This window comes from Oenanthe melanoleuca, chromosome 1 (assembly GCF_029582105.1).
Source record: "Oenanthe melanoleuca isolate GR-GAL-2019-014 chromosome 1, OMel1.0, whole genome shotgun sequence".
Classification (NCBI taxonomy): Eukaryota; Metazoa; Chordata; class Aves; order Passeriformes; family Muscicapidae; genus Oenanthe; species Oenanthe melanoleuca.
The window spans coordinates 105,610,457-105,627,707 of NC_079333.1; the positions used below are offsets into that span (position 1 = coordinate 105,610,457).

General features: G+C 43.3%; 1 protein-coding gene across 2 annotated transcripts in view; it reads right to left on the bottom strand.

Annotated features, from left to right (window-relative positions):
* EFHC2 (EF-hand domain containing 2) overlaps positions 1-15,893 on the bottom strand; it is a 55,580-nt gene extending 39,687 nt beyond the window's left edge. The window contains exons 1-3 of one of the 2 annotated variants that reach the window (XM_056500583.1): positions 15,802-15,893; positions 8,118-8,303; positions 3,674-3,824 (exon numbers count right to left, since the gene is read on the bottom strand). In XM_056500583.1, the coding sequence (XP_056356558.1) occupies positions 3,674-3,824; positions 8,118-8,303; positions 15,802-15,843 (379 nt within the window). In that variant the 5' untranslated portion in view covers positions 15,844-15,893. Of the gene's footprint in view, positions 1-3,673; positions 3,825-8,117; positions 8,304-14,255; positions 14,311-15,801 lie in introns of those variants that run through there. The other variant, XM_056500591.1, reaches the window with a different exon arrangement.
* Positions 15,894-17,251: the final 1,358 nt, after the last annotated feature.

A 17,251-nucleotide genomic window follows, 5' to 3' on the forward strand; every position in this document is an offset into this window, starting at 1 on the left:
TGGGGCTTTGGATTATTTGGCAACCCCAGCAGCTGCTTAAGGAGATCTCACTAGTAGTGAAGGACTTTTGACAACAAAGCTGGGCAGCAAATGATTCGGTCTCTGCTGCTTCTCTTCTCTGCAGAAAAAGTTAAATGGTACCCAGAGTTTCCTCAGCACAGCTCTCTGACTCTGCACAGCTCAGGAGTGCTTTAGAGAGAGAGGAGGAATGAGTAATACCTGGAGTTTGTACACACTTTACTTGCACAGAAAGGAGGAGAAGCTACCACTGTTATTCCTGCAACACAAAGAGTTCATCCCAATAAACAAGGAGGCTTCTTATATTCACTTATTCACCCTTCCAGAACATAGCAAGGTCATGATTTGGCCACCATCAAATATGGCAAAATCACAATTATTTCAAGGCCTTGGGGAAGGCTTAAACTCTTAGATAATCTGTTTTATTGGAGGAGCTGATGCAACTTCACTTTCCCACTTGTACTTTCCTCTTCAGCCAGCTAGCCTTGGGAAGCCAGCCAGGAGGCAGCTCCACTCTCTTTTTCAGCTGGCTGACCTTGGGGAAAGCAGCCAGCTGCTCCACTCTGCCCTGGCTTGCACGGTCTGGATTACACTGGAAGCTACAGTCAACCCCATGGGAACAGAAATGACCTTTTGATAAGACAGTATCAGCCAGCCACAGTCCTGTTAACTGGGAATTATATGTACAAAACACTTGTAACTGCCATAGCTAGCCTGGCTCTCTATGGGATAATTTTTTTTATACTGAAAGAAAATTATCATTCTGGCTGTGGAAGAAGCATTTGGAGTTTGTCATGTGGTCAAGTTTACCATCCTTTTCTCCTTATCTTGACTTGGGCCTTGAGCACTGTGATTGTCCTGCTGTTTCTTCCTTTTATTCTGGTTTCTCAAGTTCAAGGTTTCTGCATTCCTTCCTCTGCACAGATTTCTTCAAATATTCCTAATATTTGCCAAATACCAAGGCAGTACCCAAAATTAAATTATGTTTAAATTTCAGTTATTTAGTAGCAACTTTGTAAGTCCAAATTCATGTTCAAGTATAGCAGCCAGTTTCATAAAGCAGTTTTTAAAGTCGCTGAAACATTTCCCACAGATCATTTACTTCATTGCTTTGGGATTTTGATCAATGGTAAAAGCACATTTTCTGGCTTTTTTTCTCTGAAGACAATTTGTTTTAGTCTTATAAAATCATAATTGAACTTAGAAATTCTTCTAACTTTTTTGACCACTGTTCCTTCATCAGATCTTCCTGTAAGCCTCTCCAAATTTTTTTCCACAAAACCACAAACACTACAGGAGTACAGTGGGAAACTACTGAATTTCTCCAATCCCACCATTCCTGAACACTCATTCACACCATCAAAGTTTCATTTGTGGGTTATGGCACAAACATTGGTAATCCTATGGCATCAAGGCACTAACCAGCTACGATAAGATCCACCTTTGATCAACCCTGTCACAGCTCTACCTTCTCTCCAAGAAGCATCCTGTAAACAGTCATCCCAGCTGTCTGGTTTACATTTTCTTTGAGAGGGCAAACATCCAAGTTAAGGTGACCAACACCCTCTGCCTTCAACAGTTGAATTCTACTTTATCCATAACTGGTTTTTGCTGTTCCTCTTTTACACAACCCCTTTCCTGCCACTGCAACTCTCCAATTCTTCACACAGACTGAGCCCATCCTCCTCCTGATGTCCCCACACCTTTTTCTTCATGCACCTGTGCTCTTTTGTTCAGTGCAGTTTGCCTTTTAGCAAACCAAGTTCTCCTACAGCTGAACTCTCCTCTACAAATCTCTGGATTTTTAATTAACTGAAAAGTTGTATTTCAGCAGATGTGCAGAGAGCAGCATCATGGTCAAGATCCTGAACTTCAGTTCAGCTCTTCACCCTGTTATGACCTTTTCTGTCTGATCATGGGTAAGATTTTCATTCCTTTGTGCTTCAGTTTACCAGCTTCACAATCCAGACAGTTAAACTCCTCTTGCTCTTGGGCTTAAAAATTCCCAGTCACAATAAAAAATATTTATCCCACATAAAGTACTCAGACAATCTCATAAAGACTTTCAAAACATCCTTGTATGGAAGACTGAGAAAATTCTTGTTTCTCTCTAATATAATTCAGTTAATTTTAGGCCCAGTATCAAAAGTGACTCCAACAATCATTAACACAAGATACAACCAAAGAAACAGGAGGAAATTGTAGCCTTCCTGTCACCAAAGGAACAGGACTAGACTGCCAGGAACATTAAGGATGAAGAGGCAGCCTGCACATCCCATAGTACAAAGACAATGAAAATAACTCCTTCAAAAGAATCAGCTTTGAATTTGCTTTATCCTGCTCTAAAGAATCTGGCTTCCACCTTCCCTCTCAAATGCATCACCTCTGACTCTCTGTACTTCCTTTGTCAGTGGACATTTCCTCCAAGCCAAAAATCCCAGAAGCAGCTGTTCCCACTCTTGGAGCACACAAGTCAAGGAAAACTTAACCTGATGGTGTCTCCCACATATGTCTTACATATGGGTGCAGGGTGGGGTTAAGAGCCCCAAACATGCTTTTCTTCACATGAAAAACCACTTGCCAGGTAGGATTAGGATGAGGTTACACTGCATTCAAAATCAAACCCTGTTGATGAGCCTACAAAACTTCTGGCAAGAACTATTAAACAAAGGGACAGCAGCACCTGAAGTACCAGTTTAAGAGATTCACATGCAATTTCATGCCAATCCTAACAGTAATGATGCACATAATACCTTTAAATATTATCTCACTTTGCAGACAGAGGAACTGACAGCATCTGCTGATCTGGGAAAAGAATAGGGTTGTTAAATGGTTAACTTAATTTTGAAAATTGCTGTGCTATGTATAAAATGTACAAAACATCTTTGGGGACTGGGAGGTGCAGTCATCCCAAGACATTCTGCTTCTCTGGATTATGTCCCTTGAAAACTTTTAATTCTGGCAGTGACCCATAAACACCAAGAAGCAGCAGCTGTGTTCCCCCTCTGCAACAGGATGTTGACTGCTAGATCACATTTTCTTAATATAAACCAAGTCAAATAATACCCCAGTAAACCAGCACAGTAAACCCTCCTCCTGAAGCCCTCAGGCTGGTCCCAGTGCAGGGATGTGACACGGAGGCAAGGCAGCTTCTCAACTTAAGGAAGAATTACTGTGCCAAGGGCTCTTTAATCAGAACAGAACCAAAAGCCAGATGCACAAAAGACTCTTGTCTTCAATAATGGCAGAGACACTGCAGTAGCTCATGAACAATCACAGAGCTGCTGCCACAGAACACCCTGTCAGTGCCAAGAAGGGAGGAGCCAGGCTCAGGAATGGAGATCTAGAACACAAATTGTTTTTGCAGGAGTGACAAAGACCTTACCACCATATGATTTCAAACTACTATATTAGAGAAAAAATTGTATGTTTGAGTAGGGGAGAGGATTCAGCCTTACAAAATCCACATCTTGAGAAATTAAGACAATAAAAAGGTTCACATCATGATCTGTAACAAGAAAAGACAATTAAACCTGTGCATTTACACCCAATTTTAGCTATAAGAACTCACATTATTTATCCTTTGGAATGGACCAAGACTGTACTGAAAAGAGATATAAAGGGGAGAAAAAAGGGTGCCAATAAAAACAGATACCTTGATTTATGCCACTATTTTTCACTACAGGCTCAGTCACTTGCATTGTATCATCTTCAAGGTAGAAATATATTTTACAGTGTCTGATTCTATACAGCTCTTGATTTTTTTCAGGCACTTCTTCTTCAAAATAGGCATCAAAACACAACACCTATTAAAAACAATAAATAAATATAAAGCAGCAAAATCCCCAATACTTTTGAAAAAGATGTCAAATAAACTTGTGCAGGTTATAAGTAACTAAATGTATGGACTTCAGGATGTAGATTTATTTCTCAGAAATATAAGAACAGAAATCCACATTAAAGCACATCAATTTAAAATTCTTTGCTTGGCGTTTTTATTATCACAACATCTAAGCAGAGATGGACCTCTAAAGCAAAGAAATAAATCAAATACAAAACTATCAGCAGGTTGCTTGGAAAATCTTCCAAACAAAGCATTTCTGATAACACAATGAGCTGCCTAGGTACTGAAGCAAATTTTAGACTGCTATTCTATGAATTACTAGAAAATACAGTGCATGATGACAGCAATGGCTTTACCATCAAGGTAAGTGGAAAGATTTCTTTTTAAGCAGATCTTGCAAGTGTTCAAATGAATGGGACTGAAGAGTACCAGAGAGAAATGACATTTTTCAGGAGGCATTTATAGCTCTGTGATATTGGCATTTCAAAACTTCCCTGGTTCTGCAGTTCAGTGAGAAATCTCACTGTGCAGCAACTTCTCTCCACAGTCTCCTGTAACAGCAATAATATAAAAAAAAAAAAAAAAAAAACAAAACCAAAAAAACAAACACCTTCACAGAGTGGGTGCTCACTGGCCTTCATACCTGGAGATCCCAGCTCCCAGTCAAACTCAGACACCATCACACAAATTTTGCACTTCTTGGTATCAGTTTTTAACCACCAACACCAATGTTAAAGGGACATGAGAGATGTATCTACTTCCTAGTGCATTATCTAGCATGATGCTTGCTTTGGTAAGTGTGTGCAGGAAGATATTAATTAATGCAGGTTTCCATCCTGTCCCCCCAACACATTTGGGTCAAATCACTGTTAATTTATACTTTATTTTCCACACTGGTTATATCTAGTAAATGCAATTACCTTTACTCTTGATTCATCAGACAACCTGAGACATTGAAAAAAAGACAATTTAGCTGCTCCCTATGTTTTAACAAGCAAATGCTTGAAATCTAACAAGCTGGCTGAGTTCCCTGTATGACAGAACACACTGGTTAATAGTCTGCACTCCTTCTGCACGTGCCTTTGGGAATCTCAAAGTATCTCCATGAGTGCTGATGACAGAGATTTTACAACACCTCACAGGCAAGAACAACCTCCTTTTCTACATCTGGGAAGAGAGAAGTAGCAGCTTGCCCTGGAGTACACAACAACAGCCACCCTGTGTCCTGCTCAGACTTCTCAGTCACATTCCCTTCTCTCAAGCAGGTTAAGTGCAAGATGGGAATAATTTTGTTTCCAGAAATTATTTCAAAGCCTCAGATCCTATTGGTTTTCAGCAACCATTGAACAGTATGACAAGCACATTTTTGGCATCATGTCTCCTGCACTGTAATCCTCCACTACTAGAGAAATAAAATTTAAATTATAACCAAATGACATAACCATTACCTGTTAAAGCTGATGGCATTAGATCTTCACACAAAGGAATCTAAAAAACTCAGTTATAGTTTGTTTAATTAGTACAACATACATGTTTCTGAACAATGACTTGAAAATAAATTTTAAAATTAATACTTGTCCACATTTTTTAAACTGTGGATTTAAATGTTTCATGTATCAGACACAAAAACACCGGACAAAACACCTGACATACAACAGAGGCAACACAAACTATCCACCTTGAATGTCTCTTCCTCCTTCCTATTATCTAAACTCTAGTGTAAGAGTGCCACTTTTGGTGACCAAATGATCCTTGCTGGCCTCCAGCCCCTGTTTGGAATGACCAGGAGCCCTGTACAAATCTCTTGAACACTCCAGGGGACTTCAAAGGTCCTGTGGTGGAACCACTGTATCCCAGTCTGAACATCCTGGGCTTCAGCTGACAAGGATCAGAATTTCATTCCTCACTCAGCTGCTGCTAAGCCATGAAATCACTGGAAACATGGGAATTTCTGCAGCCTCTTGGCCCTGTTCTGCCAGCCCCACTAGAATAGGGACAGTTGGTGAACATACTGTTCAAGAGCTCTATTTCATTACTAATTGTTCTTAATTTTGTCAATGATCTCTTCTGAGAACAGTTGTCTCATGAGACACCAGCAGGCAAAGCAGTCTGTTTGCACAGAACTCCAAGCTCTATCACATCCTTAATACACTGGATTTATTTTTTTTCTCTGATTTATCCCATTTGAGGAGCTTGTGCAGGTTCTTTTGCACTCACACTTTATTCTCTTTATAACCTTATCAACATGCTAGTGTGTGACTGAAATGTATGCAGCAACCAACTGTAATTTTGAAGATCAAAGCAGATAATTTGGAAAGCATGAGGAGGGGAAGAAATGAAGATGACTTACTTTTCATTTTGGAGAAAAGTTAGTCTTAAAAATACTCAAAACATAACACTACCTAACTTGAGTCTCATCTGTAGTACAGAACTACAAAGTTCCCATCCCACTCCTTAAAAAGTTAAATGTTACCTATGAAAATCAAAAATAACAAATATTGAATAAACTCTATAGCACTTGGCAAAGTGCCACAAAGTTTTCCTGGCACCTGTGGTAGTCAAATTATAAACATCATTTCAAGCCCAGGATGCATTGTGTGTGTACTTAATCCTAGAAGAACTTAAATTTACACCTGCTTCCTATTAGGCAAGTGAAATTACAAAGACTGCTTCTCAGCCTACTTAATGAAGTTTTATGCCTGTCCTTCCTCCAATTGCTATAGCACTATGGAAAGTTAGCAGCCAAAGTGGTAAGAAAGCAGCTTACATTTCAAAAGATAAACACCTACTCAAACCATTTTTCATTAAGTGCTTTCTGCTGAGTCCCAAACTGCAGCACTGCAGGACAGAGCTGCATTCCAGGCTTTTAACTGGGGAAGCTAAATTAGTTGGATAGTAAGTACCCTGTAACCATCTGCCATTAATACAAACACATGAGCCCTCCAGAGGCCAATTCTGAACCTGCAAACTCCTGTCCTGGACTGCCCTGTGGGTGCACACATGGATTAGATCAGGAATGGCCAAAGGCCAGCAAGCTCCTCTCACCAGCCAAGGCCAGGACCTGCTCACTGGAGGGTCCTTCTGCCTCCTACTGAACCCCTTGATTCCACAGACTTGGATCCAAGGCACTACATCCCTCCTTGTTCCAGGAAGGGAATAGGAAAAGCAAGTCCAGGTCTGGCTGAAGCCTTTACATCTGGTCACACTGGACCAGGTCATACCCAAATATGTTGCTCTGTGAGCAATCCAGGATCTCAGAGGCAAAGCCAACCAAAGGCACATGAGCTGTTCAAACCTCACATTTTCTTGTTGTAGTTCTGCTCTGCCAAAGATGAACATGTAATTATACTCCAATTACCTTCATGGCTTATCTTTTAAAGAAAAAATTATGAGATTTGCCTTTCTTCCCAATATTTAAATACCATAATCATTTAGTCATGCAATATTTCTGTGATCTACTGAATGATTCCCTTTTCTGGATCATTTTCCTTCCCTGATTGCAGGTTTTTTGCTTTAGAAATAAAACATCTCTAAGTAGAATTTAATGTGAATTTAAACATGGCAAGTAACAACAATGTGCTATAAAATTCCTGTCATCACAAGTTACAGTTACTTGGTAACTCTCTAACTTTAAAGGTGTCACTACATTCTTGGTAAAAAAAACAAAACAAAACAAAAACAAAACAACACACAAAATCCAAACAAAAACAAACACACCCTGATTCAAAATTCCTGTGTCTGTATCAGATGTGCTCAATTACTCAATAATAAATCATACAGAAGTCCAAAAACCAACAGGACTTGGAGCATACAAGTATGATGGCATACTTTTTGAGTGAATCCCAAAGCTCTGAGCTTAATGATTCCCAAGTGTCCATGCACACTTCCTCCCAGACTGAGGTTTACCTCACATTCATTCTTACCAGGCTGCCAAAAAATTCCCTTACTGTCATAATTCTCACTAAACAGGAATATGCTGCCCACTCCCTTATTTTTGCTAAATCCTGTAGGAGATGTATCCCAATACAGAAACATTGCTGTATGGCATGATATATGTTTATATTTATTGTCCAATACATTAACATAATGAAAAAAATACCCACTACCACCCTTTTTGTCTATATAGGAGCTTTTTTTTGCATGCACAAAAAAATCTTCTGAAAGATCTGATTAATGGAATTTCATTTTTACACTCTGTCATATCATAGCTATTAATTAAAAAATATTAAAAACTTTAAAAAATATTTCTACATACCTGCTTGTCAAAAGCAATCCAAGAAGGAGGACCACTTCCTATTCCTTCAGGAAATACACTGTTGGTAATTTTTAGGGTCTGACCAGGCAACAGTTCACCTCCTATTCCAGGTTTATCATCAAACACCATAGGAACATTATTTGAGTAATTGCAGATCTGTGATCTATGGAACTTCTCTTCCCCAATCTGTCAAAAGTGCAGGAGAAAAAGAGAAAAAATTTTCTGTGTTTATTTTTAAATCTATTCTAGCTGACCATCCAGGCAAGGAGGATTAATCATGCAAAAGTTTCTTTATATTTACTTTTAATACAGATTCTAAAAGCCTATAACAACTGGAATACTGCAAGTGAAGTGACATTTTTCAGTGGTCAATCTGCCAGTCTTATAGACAAAAATGGAATAATATTCCAGTAATTTACCCAGGCTGAGAGACTGGATGGTACCAGATGTTTATCCCCCACACTCCTTCCCTGCCATAAGGACTGAGGTATGTGGCAGAGAAAGAATCAAGTCACCCCCAAGAACTGCTGTAAAAGGTAAAGGGGAAAGGCCTTTGCTACAGCTCTCCAGAGGGCAAATGGAAACAGTTCAGCAGCACTCAGAGAACAGCCTGCTCTTGTTATTCATGTCAAAGATCTTATTTACACTTGCATCCCTGAGTGCAAAATAAATTCCTCTGTCCTAGTGAATACACTTGAATTTTGGGAGGCTGGACCTGAATCAAGAGGCAGACATTCATTCCATCTGGGAGTATTTCAGAAGGTCTCTGTAGTAATTCCTCTATATTATTATTAATTTTTCAGGCAATTAAAAATGGAGTGCTTAAAAATATAGGAACAACCAACAGCAAAGGAAACTAAAAGCTTCTGGGCTCACAGAAATATCACTCCTGTCTCTGGGAATGTCCCTCCTAATAAGCTGCCTGCTTTGCTGGCCAGTTCCCTCCAATGGATGCAGCTGGTGTGAGCTGGGCTTGGGCAGCAATCCCCTAATGATCCCACACATCAGTCCCATAGGAGGAGACACAGAAATAGGAAATGCCAACAGAAAACTCATCTTCCTCCCATGAGCAGCACTCCTGACTTGTTAGCTCCTCTCACTCTAATATTCTTCCCTTTCTTGCCCTCTCAAATCCTCACAATATTTTATCTGGGAAAGGAGAGAGAGGCCACTGCACCCTGGCACATCCATTAAGGGGAGAGAGAGGCAATCAGAGCTGTGTCCTCCCTTGGCCTCAGACTGGGGGAACATGAGGGAAGATGAGGCTGAAGTGGAAGGAACTGATATTATGGGTGAGAAAAGTAATGGTAGAGAAAAAGGCTGGACAACAAAATTTTTCACAGCAGCACCAGAGCAGGATGTCAGTAAAGTAGCAGGGGGACAAAACTGCCTCTCCACTCCATTGGGAAGACTGGCCATCACTGATTATCACATGCATATGTGTAAACCACTACTCTCCCAAAAGCTGTAGACAGTTCTAAGTTAATATCATAAATAAAAAAATTGTACAACTTATCCTTTTTCATGATGGCAACATTCAAGTGCTCCAAGATAAAGTAACACATGCCCAGCAGAGCAGCTCTGGGAACAAGTGCAAGCAGTGAAGCTGCTAAAACCTGGAAGTACTCAAGCAGTTATTTCATTCTGCCAGTGTGAAAGAGTCAGGAATCTGAAAGGCAGGGAACCAGCCTCACAGCACAGAACTATCAGCACCAGTCTGTAGGAACTCCTGCACTTTGGGGGTCACAGTTTGAACTGTTCACCTGCCCCCAGGTGCTCCAAATCCAATGGCACAAGACAGAGAGCTGCTGACACAAACAGCCCAATCACTGCTTTAACTTAACCTTGCTTAAAATCCTTTTGCACACCACTTTTGCAAGGACAGCAGTATGAAAAAGAATACTTACTATTTTTTCAAATCATTATTTTTAATACCATGATAATCAATGGCTATACCCTTGCTTAGGTTAAAAAAAGCTGAGCTAGCCAGTACTCTTTGAAACAGTTATTGCAAAGGAATAAGGTTCACATACTGGGTCAGAAACAATCAGAGCTATGGAAGAACATCCCCAGAAAAGATACTTTAAAGGTAAGCAGTGTTTTGAACAAAGGTGGATAAAAGAGCATGCAGAAAGTATCATAATTTAAAGAATAATACAAAGGAAAGAGAAATTACTCTTCAAGATATAACTAAAGAACAAGAGTTACTGAATAAAAGAGAAAATAAATAAAAGGAAATGCTTGTATGCAGACTGGGAGCTCATGGGTCCCCTACCACAGAGCATTGCTCATGCCAGAAATTAAACCAGACACATTTGCAGGAATGATGCCCAAAATTAAATATCTAATATCAGCACAGCTTTGTGAGCTGTGATATAAAATGTCATGCTTCAGTATGAGCACTGACATTTAGGCATCAGGAGCAGAGCTTCATGTGGTCATCCCACCTTTCCAAGAAGTGAGGAGAGGTGCTCTCCAGGAATCTGGAACAGCCAGGCACTGACAGGGGCTGGCACCTGCTTTGTAACACATCTGCACTTGGGATGGTTTGTTCTCTCTCCTTTGGGTGCTACTGAACTTCCCTTTCTTCTCTGTTTCTTTTTAAAATAATTTTATTGCTCTGTTAGCTGAGAAAGAGCTGGGGAGAAGTCAGAAAGGAAGGGAGCTTTCTGCATTTATCAGTTCAAATGTACAATAACTACAGTCAAGCTGAATTTTAAAAGGAGATTTTCTAGGAGAAACATCTGATTTATACTGAAGGTGCTACAGAACAGATCCACTTTCTGGCACAGCAAGTATTTAACTATTTTCCCTCTATTACCAAAGCATGTGTTAGGGAGAAAGGCACAGTTAGCAAAGCACAGTGAGGGTGGCAGTTTTCCTGAGCAAAGGAAAGCTTTTCATGTCCTCAAAACTTCTTCTAGAAGAATTTGCTATTCATATATTTTTGGGGTTTAGCAGCAAAAGTATGGCAAAGTGTTCATCAAAGTAATCCAGGTCTGACCCTGCTGGAATTTCCAAAATTTAGGGCTAAAATCACAACATCCTTAAAATTTGATATAAAAAAAACCTGACAGAACAGCTTTAATTCCGTTAAGAATCTTTTGTGTCATTCCTGTAACTTTTTAGGGTTTGACAAAATGACTATTTTAGATTCCTAATCACATAATTACTTAATATCTTCTTCCAAAAAGTGCCTAAACCCATAGACAAAACAATCTCTTCTCAAAATCTGTACAGTCATTACTTTAAAAAATACCTAGAACAACAACAAAAATAGAAAGTTTAAGAAAAAGAACAGTTATAATTGAGGATCACAAAAGAGAAAAAATCACATTTGGGAAACTTCAGCTAATGAACTCAGACCACATCCAGCCTAAAATAGTGACAGAACATCATGCTACCTCCACATGGAGTGACTTCTAACAGAAATCTTTTAGAGAGCAGGGAAAGAGCTTCAATGTGTCTGCTGTGCTAATGCAGCTCAACTGAACAGGCTGGGGATCTGCTGAACAAAGCTGCACATTTTCTGTGCTGTGAGCCTGAAAAATATTGAGTATCCACTCAATAGTGACTAATAGAGAGGTCACGGATCTCTGACTGCAGCTCTGGGCTTTGCAAACTCAGCCCCTGCAGTCCCTGGGGAACGCTGCCTCGTGCTCCACCTTGCTCTGTAATAGAGTCAAAACAAATTCCCAAGGGAGCTGCACATTCCAGCTGATCCAAACACAGCTGGAAGTCTCCCAGCACAGCAGCTGGAGTGATGGGAGAGCCCTCAGTGGGCTCTCAGAAGCCACGTTTTTAACTCAGTCCCACAGGGAGCTCTGGCAGGAGTGGCAGCAGAGCTCTGCACCCAGCATCTATCTGTAATTCCCACCCTGCACCATTGATGTCCTGCTCAAACCCTGTATCTGAGTGAACTGTGGCATTTCTGAACTATTCTAAGCTGCTGATAAAGTCTCCTGCCTGCTTCAGCTAAGTGATAGAAATAAATGCAAATGCTACACACCATGCCAGTCAAATTAATGTGACTGATTTCCAACTCTTTTATCACTCCCTGCTTGCTGCAGAGGTCTCAGGAAGTTCAGGGGTTAAGTGGTACTGCCAAAGGAGGAACACCCTAAGACATTGTTGCCAGCAACTCTAAAAACATCACAAAACAAGGTGCATCAACAGCAATAGTGTGGATCAGTACAGGAAAGGCATGGATCTATTGCAGCAGGCCAGAGGAGGGCCAGAAAAACTAGCAGGGCTGGAGCACCTCTCATTTAAGGACAGACTGACAAAGTTGGGGTTATTCAGCCCAGAGAAGAGAAGAATCCAGGGTGGACCTTATCATGGCCTTTCTTTAAGGGAGAGTATAATAATAACAGGGACAGACCTTTTAGCAGAGCCTGTTGCAACAGGACAAGGAGTTATAGTTTTAAGTGAAAAGAGAGCTGATGCAGGCTAGGTATAAGGAGGAAACTTTTTACAATGAGGGTGGTGAAACACTGAGACAGGCTGCCCAGAGAGGTGGTGGATGCCCATTCCTAGAAACATTCAAGGCCCTGAGTAACCTGTTCTAGCAGAAGGAGTTCTGCTCATGGCAGGGGGACTGGCCTTCAAAGGTCTCTTCCAGCCCAAACCATTCTGTGATTCTGGCCTGCTCTCACTGCCTGGGAGAAGACAACTGATGGATAAAGGGTCCAAAATGCAGCCACAAGGGGGCAGCTACAGGAAGATTTGGGTTTGGGGGTTATGAGCAGAGATCTGAGGGAGCAGGAGTGAGGGGCAGGAGGTAGTGGAAGGGGTTCAGGGAAAGATGGCCAGGGAAAGAAGAAAGGACAGCAGGTACAATTACTTAGAAACAGGTTGGCAAATATTCTTGGTCAAGAAAAACCAATGTCCTGTTTTTTACTCTGTAGAGCAGCAGAAAATATTTCCGGCAGAAAACACAGAGACAGTAGCACAGCTGAGGGCAATTCCCAGCTTCTGCATGAACAAGGAAGGTGTGGAATTCCTGCTGTGCCACTAAAGTTTGCAACAGGATTTTTTGCAGTTTTTCAAGGATGTAGTTTCCCCATGAGATCTATAAACCCATTGCCCTATTCTCTAAGAAATGCCATGGAGAATTTTTGCACAGAATTTTCTCTCTGAGGGATTTCAAACATCAGGCAGGAAAATACACTGGTCAGTCAGCACTTGGCAAACCTGACCCATGTGAATACATGTTTCTCACCCTCCTCCATTGCTACTGACGTAGGCAAGGACATCAATCCAGTATCAGAAGGAGCAGCTGCTTTTGAGAACAGGAGGCAGATGAGGAATACTAATAAAGGGAGTTCTTGTATTGTAACCAGTGCCATCTCTGACACAGTCCAAGCTCCAAATGCACAAACTTTTTCATGCAGTAATAAAGGAAACCTTTTATATGCTGTGTTTCCACCACATGCTCAAAATACCTGTATTGTTAGATCTCCTCATCACCCACAAACAAAAAACACAGGAACTGCTAATGAGCAGCTGATCTTTGGACTTCTGTTTTAAAAGAGGTGGAGGGGTTTTTTTTGAGCAATGGACTTCTATGTACACAAACTACTGTAATTTTGATTTTGAACACTACCTCAAAGCACTGTTCTGGAGGCAGACCAGCCACCTCATTAAACACATCCAAGGTAGACAGAACACACATGTACTCCCCTTCCATGCCTTTTGTGGGTCTAGAGGTGGAAGCATTAGGAGCAGAGACAAGAGAATTTCACTAGGAGCTTGAACAATAATGACTGGAATTAATATCCATAATTATAAACCAAGAGCTGATAGGGACAACAATCCCCTGTCCCCTGTGCATCCTTCTTCAGGGAATGCTTTGCCACTGTTGTTTCTGTGCAGTAAGAGGCATTGATGGTGATGCTCACAGTCCTGACAGGTGGAAACACTTATTTTTCAACTTATCTGTAGCAGTGACACCTTTTTTCCCCTTTAAATATGTTATTCTCAGCCTCTCATTTGTGTCACAAAGTGCCACAAGACAACATTGTCATTATTAACTCCACTGTCTCAAGGACTGACAAAAAGAGCAATCTGGAGCCCTAACTAGGGTCTAACCATGATTTTATAATGTTGTCTTGTGGCACTTTGTGACAGCTTTCTCACCTTCAATTCTCATGACATGTATGCACTGTATGCACTTCAGCATGGGTTGTTCAACACTTTCTGTTAGTAACTCTTCCCAAGCATGTGAAGTTAAATTAAATCAATTAAAGTTTGGAAACTAATAAAGCCACAGATACCCCTGAGCTGAGCTATTCTGCTTCCACCCAGCAGGTACCAACAGCACACATCTATTCCAGTGCTTCTGAGACACCCTCCCAGCAGCCACCTCAAGTGTTACACACACAACCAATCCTTAACAAAACAAATCTCAATTCAGCAAGAGACTGAGTCTTCACCACCAGACTGATTTTTATACTCCTTCCAGAACAACAGCATCCAGCTGTTTCCAGGGAAGAAGATGCCTGAAAGATCCTCACTCTAGGCTGGGCTTGGAAGAGGTCCCGTGTTTGCACACACCTATGCAGTGCACACACAGAGTGAGGCTGGGAGCCCACATATTTCTACACAATTTCATTTTCATTCAATTTCACAATTTTCTTTCCCTGTACTTGGGCAGCTTTGTGTCTACCTGTCTTGTGTCTGTCATGGAATCATAGAATGGCCTGAGTTTTAAGAGATCTTAAAGATCATTCAGTTCCAACCCCTTTTTCATGGGCAGGGACACCTTCCCCTAGACCAGGTTGCTCAGAGCTGCACCCAACCCAGCCTTGAACGCTTCAGCAATGAGGTGCTGACATGTTCTGGGGGCAACCTTGTTTATAGCGTGAAAACGACAGATTCTCTTCACTGTTTCATTTGCCTCCTGAAGGCACCAGCTAGAGGGCTCTGCAGGAAATCTGCCTTACCCTCCACACTGCCTCACAATACAGAGTGTACTCAGAGAATTTCTAGCTATCCTTGATGAAAAATTTGGAAGTAGAGATGGCTGCGTTCTCTTCTGTGTGCTAAAATTACTATTTTGTCTATTTAGCCTGCATTAATAGTATTGGCAACCCTGGAACAGCACATCAGCATCCCTGTCATTGCCATTTCTGAAAAAGCCTTTTTGGTTTATGTAGAGGGCATCAGGCTCTCCCTGTTTTCTGTTAGAGCTGCAACAACAGCTCAAACTGCCCCAAAGCAGCTGCCAGATCACAGAATGCTGGAAAAGATCTCTGGGATCATCGAGTCCAATCTGTGAGCGACCACCACCGTGTCACCCAGAACATGGCACTGAGTGCCACGTCCAGCTTTTCCTTAAAAAAGGAAACGGTCACCAGGGACGGGACGGTGCCTGCACCTCCCTGCGCAGCCCATTCCGCTGTCTCATCACCCTTTCTGTGAAAAAAACCTCCTGGGGTGCAGCCTAAACCTCCCCGGCGCAGCTGCAGCCTCACTCCTCCCGTCCTGCCGCACCGCACCCGCACAGTGCCTCAGGCCGGGGAGCTCAGCGAGCAGAGGGCGCCAGGCCCGCCCGCCCGGGACCCCCCGGCTCGGCCCCGGGGCAGGGCAGGGCAGGGCAGGGCAGGATCCGGGCAGGGCAGGGCAGGGATCCGGGCAGGGCTCCGGGCAGCGCAGGGCAGAGGCGGCCCGGGCGGGCACTCACGTTGCGGCGGCGGGAGTAGCCGGGCAGCAGCGGCAGCGCCATGGCCGCCCCTCAACCGCTGCCGCTGCTGCCCGGAGACCGCGCGGCGTGACGTCATGTCGCCGTGACGTCACGGGGCGGGCAGAGGCGCGGGGGGACCGCGGGGGCTCGTCCCGAACTGCGCATCCCGAACCGATCCATCCCGAACCGATCCATTCCGGACCGATCCATCCCGAACCGATCCATTCCGGACCGATCCATTCCGGACCGATCCATTCCGGACCGATCCATTCCGGACCGATCCATTCCGGACCGATCATCCCGAACCGATCCATCCCGAACCGATCCATCCCGAACCGATCCATTCCGGACCGATCCATCCCGAACCGATCCATCCCGAACCGATCCATCCCGAACCTCTCATTCCGAACCGATCCATCCCGAACCGATCCATTCCGAACCGATCCATTCCGGACCGATCCATTCCGGACCGATCATCCCGAACCGATCCATTCCGAACCGATCCATCCCGAACCTCTCATTCCGAACCGATCCATCCCGAACCGATCCATTCCGAACCGATCCATTCCGGACCGATCCATTCCGGACCGATCATCCCGAACCGATCCATTCCGAACCGATCCATCCCGAACCTCTCATTCCGAACCGATCCATCCCGAACCGATCCATTCCGAACCGATCCATTCCGGACCGATCCATTCCGGACCGATCATCCCGAACCGATCCATTCCCAACCGATCATCCCGAACCGATCCATTCCGAACCGATCCATTCCGGACCGATCCATTCCGGACCGATCATCCCGAACCGATCCATCCCGAACCGATCCATCCCGAACCGATCCATCCCGAACCGATCCATTCCGGACCGATCCATCCCGAACCGATCCATCCCGAACCGATCCATCCCGAACCTCTCATTCCGAACCGATCCATCCCGAACCGATCCATTCCGAACCGATCCATTCCGGACCGATCCATTCCGGACCGATCATCCCGAACCGATCCATTCCGAACCGATCCATCCCGAACCTCTCATTCCGAACCGATCCATCCCGAACCGATCCATTCCGAACCGATCCATTCCGGACCGATCCATTCCGGACCGATCATCCCGAACCGATCCATTCCGAACCGATCCATCCCGAACCTCTCATTCCGAACCGATCCATCCCGAACCGATCCATTCCGAACCGATCCATTCCGGACCGATCCATTCCGGACCGATCATCCCGAACCGATCCATTCCCAACCGATCATCCCGAACCGATCCATTCCGAACCGATCCATTCCGGACCGATCCATTCCGGACCGATCCATTCCGGACCGATCCATTCCGGACCGATCATCCCGAACCGATCCATTCCGAACCGATCCATCCCGAACCTCTCATTCCGAACCGATCCATCCCGAACCGATCCATTCCGAACCGATCCATTCCGGACCGATCC